The sequence below is a fragment of the Sinocyclocheilus rhinocerous genome, unplaced genomic scaffold (assembly GCF_001515625.1).
Source record: "Sinocyclocheilus rhinocerous isolate Xijiao unplaced genomic scaffold, SAMN03320098_v1.1 scaffold43, whole genome shotgun sequence".
Taxonomy (NCBI): Eukaryota; Metazoa; Chordata; class Actinopteri; order Cypriniformes; family Cyprinidae; genus Sinocyclocheilus; species Sinocyclocheilus rhinocerous.
In genome coordinates this window covers 866,444-880,011 of record NW_015628370.1, presented here as the reverse complement: position 1 = coordinate 880,011, position 13,568 = coordinate 866,444, and the positions used below count along the sequence as shown (strand labels likewise).

The window sequence follows — 13,568 nt, the reverse complement described above, 5'->3', positions numbered from 1 at the left end:
GATAAAATAATAAAAAAAAATATTTTGAGTTTATATTTCAAAATTCTGACTTTTTTCTTGCAATTCCGAGATTATATCTCACAATTCTGGTAAGAAAAATCAACTCGTCATTCTTTCTTTTTAGTTTATAATCCAACGCTTCTGGCTTTTTTCCCTCAGAATTGATACAACAATACATTTTTTCTCTTATTCCATGGATTTTACCCATTTCCATCCACTTGTTCCCAGTGTTTTTCTGCCACCACTATGCGCTCAGCTGCAAGTGACGTAACTGTGACGTCTACTCCAAATTGGTCTATAGCCTGAATGCACTGTAAGTCGCTTTGGATAAAAGCGTCTGCTAAATGCATACATTTATTATTTATACACATATATAATATTTTACTTTTAAGATCTTTTAGTAATTAAAGGAGACATATTATGCCCCTTTTTACAATATTTAATATTAGTCTCTGGTGTCCCCAGAATGTGTCTGTTAAGTTTCAGCTCAAAATACCCCACAGATCATTTATTATATAATTTTGAAAATGCCTATTTTGAGTGGAAGCAGAAATCCGCTGTTTTTCGAGCCTGTCTCTTTAAATGCAAATGAGCTGCTGCTCCCCGAGTCCCCGCCCCCTCTTCCAGAATAGAGCTGCGCCATTACAGCTCATACCTGCTAAAAAACATCTGTTTTGGTTCTGATTATCATGTTTATCGTGCTGAAATCATGCATTTTAAACCATATGAGTTTAAACTTCTGATATGCGTTTTCTGACTGCACACATCTGAAGCACACGGACAGAAAGCGGCTGTCACAGCATGTGAGTACTAAACTAACTTCTCATTCACACACAAGTTTACGTTAAAAACACACGAGTTATAAAAAACAGTTGGTTATGTCTGTGAAGGTAAACAGCTGGGAAATAAATCGCTTGTTTATTTTAGATCTGTGTGGCAGCAGCAATATACAGTAAATAAATCAATAAATCCACTGATCTGTTGCCTCTGAGGCTGGGACTCTAAACAGTGTTCTGTGCTCGTCTGTGCAGCCAAACACAGAACAGTTAGCATGTTTTGCTCAAACTTTCGCCATGGCATTAGAGCTGGTACACCGTTGTCGCTTGCGAAATCAAATGACAGCTCTATGGGTGGAAACTTACAGATTATGGGGCGGTAATATTATAATGAGATCCCTTTGCAACATCACTAGGGGAGCGAAATCAGACGCGCTCGTTTTTTCAGACGCTTGCAGAAAAAGGCTTCCCAAAACAAAGTTACTGGGTTAATCTTTTTCACGTTTCCTTGGTTGGTAGATGCACCGGGGACCTGATTATAGCACTTAAAACCTGGAAAAATCCGATTTTCATGATATGTCACCTTTAATAAATATTCACCCAGAACAGGAGTGGCAATCATATTTAGTTGCAGTATGTACATGGCCTTTAAATGAATAAATGAATGTGGGATGTGTGTTTTTCCTCAGGCTCCAGCTAATGTTTCTGGTGCCGAATCTTCTCAGTCACTCCTTTCCTCATCCCAAGATTCCACCGGTGCAACCCAAGCCTCTCAAAGTCATCACACTACAGGCCAATCACAGCACCCGTGCTCTCTTGAGAGAAGGCAGCAAGGTGACTTCAAGAGAGGTCGTAGAGGAAGAGGAGGATCAGCATGTCACACAATGCCTACACCTGCGGTAGAACAACTGGGCAGGCCTGTGCATTCTTCTGATAAGATTAATTATGTCAACTCAGGCCCACCAAACACCACACCACAGGGAGAAAGTACAGCACAAGGACAGGGATGTGAACTCAGTGATAAAATAACACAGCTCAGGCAGCCTTTGACCAATGAAGAAGAAAAAACAGTTTCTCAAGAAAAGGTTACTTCAGAATCCAACTGTAAACAAGATGTGAGCCAACAAAAAGTGTGTATTTCAAAAGATGTGACTCAGACAATATTACAGGAAGGACACCGAGAAAGGGAACATGTGGGTAGAGGATGGAAGCGTGGTGGTCGTGGCTCCGGACGACATCATGGACATTGGCAGGAGAGGAACTTCAAGGGACCCAGTCACTGGGATAATTCTGGAAATGCTGGTCACCATGGAGGAGGACATAGAGCCAGAGAGGGAGGGGCTGGGCATCATCTCAGAGGGGGCGGGGCTCATAGAGGTGGTGGCAGGGGTTTGCATCAGAGAGTGAGTTTTATGTCCACTATGTTGGATGTGAGTGGAACTGCGTTATCATTCATGGCTGATTATACACAAATTCTTTACATGTCTGTGTATTACAGATTCACTGAGCACAAGCTCTCTTTTGTCATTTGCAGTTAACAGACGTTTAGATGAGTGGGTTGGAAAGGCTCGTTTGGCCCTGACAAAGACTGTGAAAGACGCCGTGAGAAAGAGTGTGGAGGAAGGTGGTGGTGGTGGTGGAGGTGAACTTGTGGACCAGCCAGAGAGGAAGATCACCCGAAACCAGAAGCGTAAACATGACGAGATCAACCATGTGCAGAAGGTACCCGTCATCACATTTTTGCACATCTAAATGACACAGTACTCAATTTGATCAGTGTTTTATCTGAAGAAGGCCATATCAGTCTGATAGCAACATGTGCAATTATTTGACTGCTTCTTTTCTTCTTTCAGACTTATGCAGAGATGGACCCCACTACGGCAGCCCTGGAGAAAGAACATGAGGCGGTAAGAGGGGGCAACATTTGCATAACACACACTGAAAAAAAAAATCTGCTTTGCAGTATCACAGTGCTTATGGCAGGGGTGTCCAAACTCGGTCCTGGAGGGCCGGTGTCCTGCAGAGTTTAGCTCCAACTTGCCTCAGCGCACCTGCTGGAAGTTTCTAGTATGCCTGATAAGACCCTGATTAGCTGGTTCAGGTGTGATTATTTGGGGATTGTTGGAGCTGAACTCTGCAGGACAGTGGCCCTCCAGGACCAAGTTTGGACACCCCTGGCTTATGGTGTTTCCATCAGTATCAAGAACAAACTATGTCCATCTGTTTTCTCTTTTTAATCAAAATGTTGCTTTTATTTTCAGATCACAAAAGTAAAATATGTGGACAAGATCCAGATTGGGAACTTTGAGATTGATGCATGGTACTTCTCTCCATTCCCTGAGGACTATGGAAAACAGCCCAAGCTTTGGATCTGTGAATACTGCCTGAAGTATATGAAGTATGAGAAGACTTTCAGATACCACCTGGTCAGTCCACACTATGGTTTTGTTGTTGATTCATACAGTAAATCTGTTATTAAACCATAGGGGGTGCTATACATCTTTGCTAATTAATTTAAATGGTTGGAATAGAGTGCTGCGGTGATCTTGTAGGCCAACCTAGAAGTTAGCATCACCCTGGTTCCCTCAACAAAAAGTCAATAATATTTTTCCAGTGGCCTTTGAAATTTTTATGAAAATAAGCTCTGTGACCAACAAAAGTTTATGTTTCTGACACATTCATTAAGATAATCTTCACAAATGAACACAACTTTTATGAATTACGTGTAAATACAATCACCAGAAATAAAAATAAAAAGCTATAAACAAACTACATCACAGATGGATGACTTCTATGTTACCACCATAGATAAGTATACATAGATGCCTCATTAGCGACTGTTTCTATGGGCCGCTATACGTAAGCCGTCCGCCATATTCGAAGGGTCAACTTGACGTCATTCACCATAACAGCCGATGGTCTGCGACCCCTCTTGTATGGTGGCTGAGAGAGCTCAACGTGTTGTTGTGTAGACCTAACTAACTCCATATAACAAGATGAGCGCGTTAGCTAACACAACATTCAAAGTTACCAATGTTTCAAAACTTGTAATATTGAGTTAATACATTTAAAAACAAACCAACACATTCTTACCTGTGAAAGGTTTGTGACAACTCTTTTAATCTTTAAAATCTACAAGTTGAAAAGTTTTAGTTAAGATGGTTTGCAAAAGTGTCATTATGAGCACAACAAGACTGTAAAAGCAGATTAGCGGGTAGGTGAGTTTTCCTATTTAGCATGATTAATGTCCCCGACAACCTCTGTAGTCCCATTTAGGCACTTGTTAGCAGCCTCCTTTTTTAAGATGTGTAAAAGCTTAAAAAAATCATGAATGATGTATTACTGATGTGATAATGATCATTTTGATAGTTATTGATAATGATTTTATGTTGTTGAATAGATTGTCAAGACATCTTGAGCTTGTATTAGACCGTTTAACCAAAACCCCATTCAAAAAAACCCACTGACTTCAGGACAATGGAACCGGAAGTGCAACAATCCTGCCTTGTTTGGGTTTTAGGGCTCTTTCCTGTAGCACTTTATTTTACATGCATTTGTTCATAGATCAGTGTTGTTCTTTGTCGATCAGCTGATTTTAAATTGTGTTTTTTTGTGTGTTAGTTTTCTAGTATTTCTGGCTTCCCAGAGTAAGGTTAATGTTCTCATTGAATTTATATTGTCTTTTGTTTTCCCCTTCTTTGTTCCTCAATGGCTCTTGTTTCAGTCGCAGTGTCAGTGGCGTCAGCCTCCAGGCAAAGAGATTTATCGCAGAAACAATATCTCAGTGTACGAGGTTGATGGGAAGGACCATAAGGTGAGTCAGGTCATACCTGCCATTAAAATGAAACATAGAAACAAATCATTTTATGACAGATTCAAACTCCTATGCGGGTGTAATTCTTTCCTACAGTTTGTTGTTCTCACTGTCCTTCTCACTGTAGATCTATTGTCAGAATCTGTGTCTCCTGGCAAAGCTTTTTCTGGATCATAAAACACTTTACTTTGATGTAGAGCCATTCATCTTCTACATCCTCACTGAAGTCAACAAACAGGGAGCACATATTGTGGGCTACTTCTCTAAGGTAAAGTGTATCTTCTGTTTGTTTTTGAAGTGAATCTGTTCATTTGTATCTTAGTTAGCAATGCTTTATCTTATGTATTCTTCATGAGCAGGAGAAGGAGTCTCCAGATGGGAACAATGTCGCTTGTATTCTCACTCTTCCTCCATACCAGCGAAGAGGATATGGAAAATTTCTAATTGCATTCAGTAAGTTTCACCTCTCAGCAGTTGTTCACTTCTGATAAAAGCACTTTTACACACTGATAATTGTTCTTTGTATCATATTCTTCTCAGGTTATGAGTTATCTAAGCTGGAGAGTACGGTGGGGTCTCCAGAGAAGCCTCTGTCAGACTTGGGGAAGTTGAGTTACAGGAGTTACTGGTCTTGGGTACTACTAGAGATTTTGCGAGACTTCAGAGGGACCCTGTCCATCAAAGACCTCAGGTAGACATCCAGTCCTAAATACAAGAACAAACCAGCATGTAAACAAATACATGAGGTCACATGCAGTGTTGTAAGTTTACTGCCAAGGCTTTGATGAAGAGATCTAACTAATGCATAATGTCTTCACCCACAGCCAGATGACAAGCATTACTCAGAGTGACATCATCAGCACACTACAGTCTCTGAACATGGTCAAGTACTGGAAAGGTCAACATGTCATCTGTGTCACACCAAAACTTGTAGAGGAACATCTCAAAAGTGCCCAGTACAAGAAACCACCAATAACAGGTAACTGATCTGTAAAATGCATGTAATGCAGCTTGTTCTATTGTTAGCCTTATGTATGTGTTATCACACTTTTTAAGAGTTTAAACATTTGCATTTTGTGTTTTTACAGTGGACACGCATTGTTTGAAATGGGCACCTCCCAAACACAAGCAGGCCAAGTTCTCTAAAAAATGAGGCCAATCATAAACAAAGAGAGTGAAACCAGCCCTTCACCCCAGATGTTTTTCACAGCTAACCTAAATGTCATGTAGAAATACTTTCTCCAAGAGGGAAAGGTCTAAGATTGTACATTTGCATTGTAATGAGTCTGTTATTTTTTTTTTAAATAAATGAATAGTAATATTCATGTCTCTGTTTGTGAGTCATCTTTATTTAAAGTCAACCTTTTAGTGCATCAGTAATATGGTACTTCAGTTCTGTGTTCTGTGAGGTAGTTTAATATTTATACCAGACTCACCTTCTATGTTCACATGGCTTTTGGAAGAAAAAAACTTATACATTATGCTGAGTTATTCATTAGGCAGTATAGAATTACCTATTGCACATGCAGCACCTGTCTGGCTTTTAGGTGAAAGTTGATCCCTATATACGTATAGAATATACATAAATGTGTATATATATATATAGAAGATAAGGAGAGTCATGTCTGGCCCTCCAGCTTGAGTAACAATAATACGTCAGGGATTTTTATACCACTGATACTGAACTATTAAACTGTTTCATTCTTATTAATGATAAATTATTTAATAATTTTTATTTATTTATTTATTTTTTTAAATGTTTTACCTAAAATGGTAAATTACGTGTTCCAGATGCTTCAAGGTAACCATGGTGTTTTTGGTAGACTTCTTATAACCAGTAATTTTTATAACCAATGTGAATATAATGATCAAAATATGGTTACTGTAGAGAAACTGATAAATTCTTTATTAGTGTTGTTTTACTAAAAATACCATAATTTAACTATGGTTACGTTGCATCTAAATACAGAAAATACTGTTAAAAAACGTTATATATTTATATATATATATATTAATTTATATATATATTAAATATTTTGAATATTAAACATTTTTCAGACTTCTATGCATATAATGTGCCGCGAAATGTGAAATAGCGTAAGATAAACGACGACAAAATATTATTGTGTGGCTTGAGAAAAGATTACTCAAAGTTCAGTTCAGTTGAAGTTTTTACCAAAAATGATCTCAATCTAACCGGGCGACACGAACGGCAGGCACTCTGCTCTGCTCCACGGTGTGAATCTTCTTTATGCCGAGAACAACGGGCTCATTATTTGGGAGGAGATTGAGACGGCGCGTTGTGATTGGACGCTGGCAGCAGGTAGAAACGAACAGGTACTTTATTTTCACACATTCTCTGGCAAATGAAGATTCCTGCGTTCTCGCTCGCTGATCTTTTCTTCCTTCTTGGTCACATCAGCATTTTGTCTTCATCTCTCAGCGCTCATGTAAATGAATGTCGGAAAGGGATACGAATATGTTACGTTTTCAGAACGACGCATCACAAATCTGTAACTTGGCGCGACCAGAGTCCTCGGATGTTCGAGGTTAAATCGTTTCCTTGTGCGTTAAAAGTAAACGTTTTGAGTTGAATGACATTTTTTATTGTTCGAGTATATGTGACTGGATTATTTTGGATATTGGATCTCTGACATTACAAGTAAGTTTTTGGACCCAATTGTTAATAACAGTGTTGATTGTTCTTTGTTGAATTAGAGCTCAATAAGGGTCACAAGGGCAACTTATTGTTTATTCTTTAAAACATTAACGTGATTATTTACAGATTATCCAACTGAACAGAATGACTGATTCATGGCTACACCTCCTTGTCTTGATGTTAACAGGTAAGTCTTATTAGGGTGTACTTGGTCTGTGACTACAACTATTTGATTCACTGCATTCATTAAATTCATCATTTGTCTTTCTGTCTTAAAACTTCAGGACTGTCAACGTGTGTGGCACAAGGTAATTATTTTTCGGTTTGTGTGTCAGTGACAGTTTATGAAATCTGAGATGAGATTTAAAACAAAATCGTGTCCTGTTCTTATGAATGTAATCTTTGTATTCATGTTGTTTTGATACAAAGTTTTTATAGTGATTTCTAGAAAAATATAAGTGAAGAAAATTATTTAAATTAAGTACTAAATACTATACCGGCACCAAATACTTTTTATTAAAATTATTATTTCAATAACAAGGTAGAAGAATATTTTAAGGCTACTCAGTTGGATGTGAACAAGACAACTTTCTATTAAAAGGCCAACATATAAAAAAAGATTAAAAAAAAACTTTTATAATAGTCATGATTGTGTCTATATTGGTCTTCTACTGTATAATGTACTGTTTTCTTGTCACATGACCTCTCTTTGGTTTTGAGACTTTAGTCTTTGCAACTTCAGGGATCTTATCTATGCACAATCAGCTTGTAACACTCCAAAGAGAAAGGAAAACTTGAAATCGCATCATATGACCCCTTTAATGCATTTAGCAGAATTTTATTATTATTTTTTTTTTTATCCAAAATGACTTACATTGCATTCAAGGTTTCAAGTCACCAGTTTATGCTTTCCCTAGAAATTGAACCCATGACCTTGGGGTTGTTAGCACCATGTTCTACTGCTTGAGTTTCAGAATTTCCCATGAATTACAACAAATCCCCTGAGTCACACCTAGATATTTTTACTTGAAACCTCACATTACATATCCAAATGACAGAAAGTGAAAACATGTTAATCACAGGAAAAATAAAAAAGTGTATTTAGGTCTTTTTTTATTATTTATTTCATTTTTATGCATTTTTTAATAGATTAATAGATCTGGATTTAAAAAAAAAAAAGAGCATCACATCATTGACCTTTATAAACTTTCTCCTCCTCCTTTTTAAGTTTGTAACCTTACCCACAACAGTTTTCACTCATGCCTTATGCTCCTGTTCGTGAAGCTCCTTATTAATATAGTGAGAAGTTGTAATGATACTCTAGGGGTGTTGTAGGGCAGGTGTGATCTGGTAAGAAAATCTCTACACTGTATGTACACTAAATCTCCTCTGACGTGTTCACGCAAGTGTGCGGCAGGCCTCCGCTAGGGAAGCGTATCGTGGGAGGAGTTGAAGCATCAGCAGGGGCATGGCCATGGCAAGTGGACATTCAGATGGGAGCCAATGTCCATGTTTGCGGTGGATCCATAATTGCAAAAAATTGGGTCCTCTCTGCTGCACACTGCTTTCCTAAGTAAGTATTATCATATTATCAATGCCGGTGTTGATTGTAGAGAAGTTAATATTCTCTTATCTTCTATCCTCAGCCCCTCAGACGTGTCTTCGTATCGCCTGTACATGGGACGCCATCTGCTCAATGGCTATAACCAGTTTGAGATGGTCAGTCAGGTGCAGCGAGTGGTTGTTCCAGAAGGATACACAAACCCTCAGAAGGGCAGAGATGTAGCCTTAGTGAAGCTGCGCTCTCCGGTCACCTGGTCAGACAGGATCCAGCCTGTGTGTCTGCCATATGCTGGATTCCAGTTTAACAGTGGAACCTTATGCTACGTCACAGGTTGGGGACACACACAGGCGGGTGGTAAGTGCATCATAAAGGAAATAAGGGGAAACTACAGAAAAGAACAGATTTTACTGTTTAAACTCATGGCTAAGGCTTTGTACTGTACATGTGGATTTTGTCTTTGGAGTGACAGCTGGATTTCCATTTCATTTCAGTAGTGGTAGTCACGGTGGACAAAGGGGATGAGGTTAGAAGCAATCATGGACATTTAGATAATTGCCTAATTGTGAGAATATGCAATACAGTTGAGATATTGCCAAGATATTTAAGTGGGAAAGGAGGAGAAAGAGTTCAAAAGCAAGAGGAATGAGTAGAGCACATTTACTTCATACTGAACTATTGATTTTTTTGTACTTGTATTACAATAGGTTCTAAATCTGGGTACGATCTTTAAATTGACCAAAAATCACACTATGAAAAGAAAACCAAACAAAAATATCTAAAAACAGCAAACCTTGAACAATAATGCTTCTCACCCATTACCAATAAATAAACATGAGAACATTTGATTTTTAAAACTGTATTCAGAATTATTTTTCATACAGTGTAAATATTATAAACAGTATTGTAAGTATGTTTTAAAACATTTTAAACAGAAGACATGTAGAAAAGTACTTTTGTGTGTTTTCACAGAAGTGTGTTTTCAAATTGAATGGGTTCAGTTTCCAGCTAACTGAACATGCTTGAACTGATAAAAATGTATGCCTTCAGTGCAGTGCAAATTTCTTCACATAAAAGCGTCTGCCAAATGTATAAATGTACATACCCTCAGAAAGTAGGTGAGAGACTGACATTTAAAAAAAAAACATTAAATGTTTCTATTTCGAGTCTGTGCAGCGGCCTTCAAAGATGAAATAGGCGGGTCGAATTGACCCTCAAACATCTTAATCGTTATAGAAATTTTGTATGTACAGTATTTTCCACAACACATCAGAGTGTCAACACTTTGCAGTTCATGACCCTAAATGAGAAAAAGTCACACAATTTCAGGAAGAACATAAGTTTTCCAGTATTTCTGACATCTCAGCAATCTAAATGGGTCAAATTGACCCAGAACATAATATTCAGAATATTATTATAATTCATGCACAATATATAAGATTCAGAAGATTTATTTATTGTCCTCTAGAGTGAGAAACAATGTTTCCTGATGCCTTGCATTTATGCAGATTTTCCATTGCTGCTGAATGGAAAAGATAAAAATGATTTGACATGGAAATGATAGATAAGAGATAAGACTGCACATAGCGGTCATGCAAAAAAATGTATGGACAAAGCCTACTAGCTTATCACAGATCTATTCCCATTTTATGTTATGGTAGTTTAACAATGTATTTTTGACATGTGTTAATTATTTGTATTTTGTAATTCGCGTTCGCTCTGTTTTACCTTTAAATAGTTTCCCTCACTGGAGTCGGGGCGCTCCGGGAAGTGCAGCTGCCCATTATTGACCAGTCCTCCTGCCAGTCAATGTATCAGATTTTGTCATCTGATTTAGTAACAGTCGACATCCTATCAGACATGATCTGTGCTGGATATACAGAGGGAGGCAAGGATTCCTGTCAGGTATGTGATGCTATCACACTGCCATTGTACTGATTATCTACCATGTAAATATCATAATTTGTCTCTTACAGGGGGACTCTGGAGGCCCTCTGGTTTGTCCTGGTGGCAATGGGACTTGGATTCAAGCAGGGGTTGTAAGTTTTGGACTTGGGTGTGCTCAGAAGAACCGGCCAGGTATCTATTCCAGAGTCTCAAGCTTTGCGAGTCTCATCCGCACCACAGTTCCAGAAGCTCACTTTTTTGGTCATGCTCAGAGGAGTGAAAGTCAAATGCCTCTGGTTCTAGGCCTCTCTTTTGCATTAATACTTTTGTATAGATAGTGTATTAGTATTGTATAGATAGTATATTAGTTAAGTATATGCAATGTACATGTGAAACACAATCTCAAGTTTTGAAACACCACAAGTTTTGTTTGTGTGGCATTGATTTGCCATGTTTTGAATGCTTTCGTGGGGCAAAACATGTACTCACTGCAAAGCTTCAGAGGTATTGCAAATTATTTGTAATAATAATGAAATATGTGACATGTTTATGATGGGGAGATCTGGCCATCTGATCATTCCCAAGCACAGATCTAGTTTGTGGTTATTGTGTATTCGATTTTTTTTAATGCAATTTCAGTAATGTCACCAAGACCTTGGAACACTGTAAAATGCCAATATCCTAATTAACAGGATAAATACAATATCATTTTGTATTTCTTGTATTGATTATTTGTAATGAAAAATCAAATTAATTTGATTGCACAAGGCATATTATTGCACATTACAGCTTGGTGTGTTCTACTGCTGTCACTCATGCATTCAATACCAGTGTTGTAACTTCTTAATTTTAGAATTTATATTAAATTAGAATGCCACCTGTGTTTTCCCTTTTGCTCATGTTTTTATTGAATTATTATTATTATTTTAGGATGCACAGTTATAGCCATTACAAAGTGATTTGAGCTTTATTTTTTATGCATCATACTTTTTGGGACTCCAACATAACTCAATATTCTTTGATTTAATTTCTTTCAAGAAAATCACCTTTAAGTCTGGATTTTAAGTGGTTTTAAATGTGCAATTGTATTGGTTTACTGTATAATAGCTTATTGTAGACTAAATGTTTTGTAAACGTCCAAAAGTTGAATGGATGATAGTGTGACATCACCGGTGCCGCCTACAAGCTCAAACGGACACAACAGCGTCAGCCTCACAGTTTATATCGGTATAACCGAAGGTGACTGTGCAGCATTGCATACGTTGGTCTTCTGCTCAAGCTCCTAAAAGGATTTCACGCGCGATTATGGCGTCAAATGGTAAGATTCGGCCAATACAATATGATTTCGCGTTTTATTATAGTCGATATAGGATTTGCCAAAACATAGCATCTGATGCAAAACGCACCTCGTAATTTTCCCCAGATTTTCTTTCTGGGTCACTCGCACATGGTGAGGACATTTAGTGATCTTATGCACATGTTACAGACGCGATAGACGTATTTGATGCATTTATGGGTTATTTGTGAAAAGGAAAATCGAAGAACATGTCGGCATCCGCCATTTTGTTTTAGTTTTAACCAGCTTGTTCTATTGACCTATATTTGCGTCCGAGCCCTCTCTCTATACATCGATTTAAATTCAGTTTTAATTAATTGAAAATGTTAAAATGATCTGGCGTTCCCGACACCCCATTTACACTCCTAGCGACGCGACAGAAACTGGGACGGTCCCTTTACGATTAATGAATTATGTGAGTCAAGACGTTCGTTTTTTAAGAAACGGGAGCTTGTTTAGTTGTATTAACCCCTTAACTGTCACTCACATTTTTGAACATTGACGTGAAAGTGCATGATCCAAACTTAAATTTTTATCATTCATGAATGAAAACATTTTGTAACATGATATTAATGTACCATTTTCATGGTTCATTCAAAGAATGAATTTTGAGATTTAAAGTTTTCATTTGATATATAATATCTGATGATTTCTTAAGTGTGATAGAGAATAAGGCAACAAAGAAGACTTTTTGACAAAGGTCAGAATTCCTGTTATGATGTAGATTTTTGAGGTGCACTCTTGTCAAAAATGAATCTATTACTTTTCCTACATAATTTTGAACAAAAACATTGGTAAAATATCTATTTAGGAGTCTTAGACCTTTCCAACGATATATAGTTTGTCATGATTAGATTAGGATTTAATTGTAATATATTTAAGTAAACTTAGGCACCCCACAGATGGGACGGGTGACAGTTAAAGGGTTAAGGGGATCGTTCATCCAAAAAAAATTGTTTTGGTTACTGCTGACTTCTGTTGTATGGACAAAAAAGAGACATTTCCTAAGTCTTTGTGTTTCACAGAAGACAGCCATACAGGTTTAGAATGACGTGAGGGGGAATAAATAATGACAGTTCATTTTGGTAATGACTAAGTTAGCAGTGGCGGCTTGTGGGTTTTAAACATAGACTGTATTTTTATTTTTTTATTTTTTTTATTTTTTATTATGCTTTAAACGACATATACAAAACAATACAAAGCCAGGGTAACAAAGGATAAAAGAAAAGGAAAAAAAAATAAAATAAATAAAAAACATATATACACACATAATCAGAGACATGCATGACCTTTACATTACTCAAAGATTTTGAAGACAGAACACAAACTGACAGTTTAATTGCCTTTCTATTAGTACTATGTTGAATAGTACACAAGTAATTTTCCAACTCTTTAAAAAACACTGTAAAACAGGGTTTTTTGTTAGAAAATTTACACTTATGAATGTGAAACTTAACCAACAAAATAAATAGATTAATAACAAAAACTTCGTTATTTACATTATCATAATTAAAATATCCAAAAACGACATTTTC

At 37.2% G+C, this 13,568-nt stretch overlaps 3 protein-coding genes across 5 annotated transcripts in view; all 3 read left to right on the top strand.

The window, feature by feature from the left end:
- Positions 1–1,967: 1,967 nt before the first annotated feature.
- LOC107737772 (histone acetyltransferase KAT8-like) lies at positions 1,968–6,126 on the top strand. Its single transcript, XM_016549394.1, has 11 exons — positions 1,968–2,101; positions 2,181–2,206; positions 2,311–2,498; positions 2,630–2,683; positions 3,038–3,202; positions 4,501–4,590; positions 4,718–4,858; positions 4,950–5,043; positions 5,131–5,281; positions 5,415–5,569; positions 5,679–6,126. Exons 1-11 carry the CDS (start codon positions 1,968–1,970, stop codon positions 5,741–5,743), a joined length of 1,263 nt encoding a protein of 420 aa, XP_016404880.1. The 3' UTR covers positions 5,744–6,126.
- A 756-nt stretch (positions 6,127–6,882) lies between these two features.
- On the top strand, positions 6,883–11,570 carry LOC107737763 (serine protease 33-like). Of its 2 annotated transcripts, none has more exons than XM_016549381.1 (7): positions 6,883–6,927; positions 7,376–7,436; positions 7,534–7,557; positions 8,657–8,822; positions 8,896–9,167; positions 10,549–10,715; positions 10,787–11,570. In XM_016549381.1, the coding sequence occupies exons 2-7, from the start codon at positions 7,394–7,396 to the stop codon at positions 11,033–11,035; spliced, it is 921 nt and encodes a 306-aa protein (XP_016404867.1). In that variant the 5' UTR covers positions 6,883–6,927; positions 7,376–7,393; the 3' UTR covers positions 11,036–11,570. The 2 variants fall into 2 exon arrangements, with proteins under 2 accessions (XP_016404867.1, XP_016404866.1); XM_016549380.1 differs by lacking the exon at positions 6,883–6,927 and adding an exon at positions 6,986–7,252.
- A 348-nt stretch (positions 11,571–11,918) lies between these two features.
- LOC107737761 (RNA-binding protein FUS-like) overlaps positions 11,919–13,568 on the top strand; it is a 21,175-nt gene continuing 19,525 nt past the window's right edge. Inside the window, exon 1 of one of the 2 annotated variants that reach the window (XM_016549377.1) lies at positions 11,919–12,015. In XM_016549377.1, the coding sequence (XP_016404863.1) occupies positions 12,003–12,015 (13 nt within the window). In that variant the 5' untranslated portion in view covers positions 11,919–12,002. Of the gene's footprint in view, positions 12,016–13,089; positions 13,130–13,568 lie in introns of those variants that run through there. The other variant, XM_016549378.1, reaches the window with a different exon arrangement.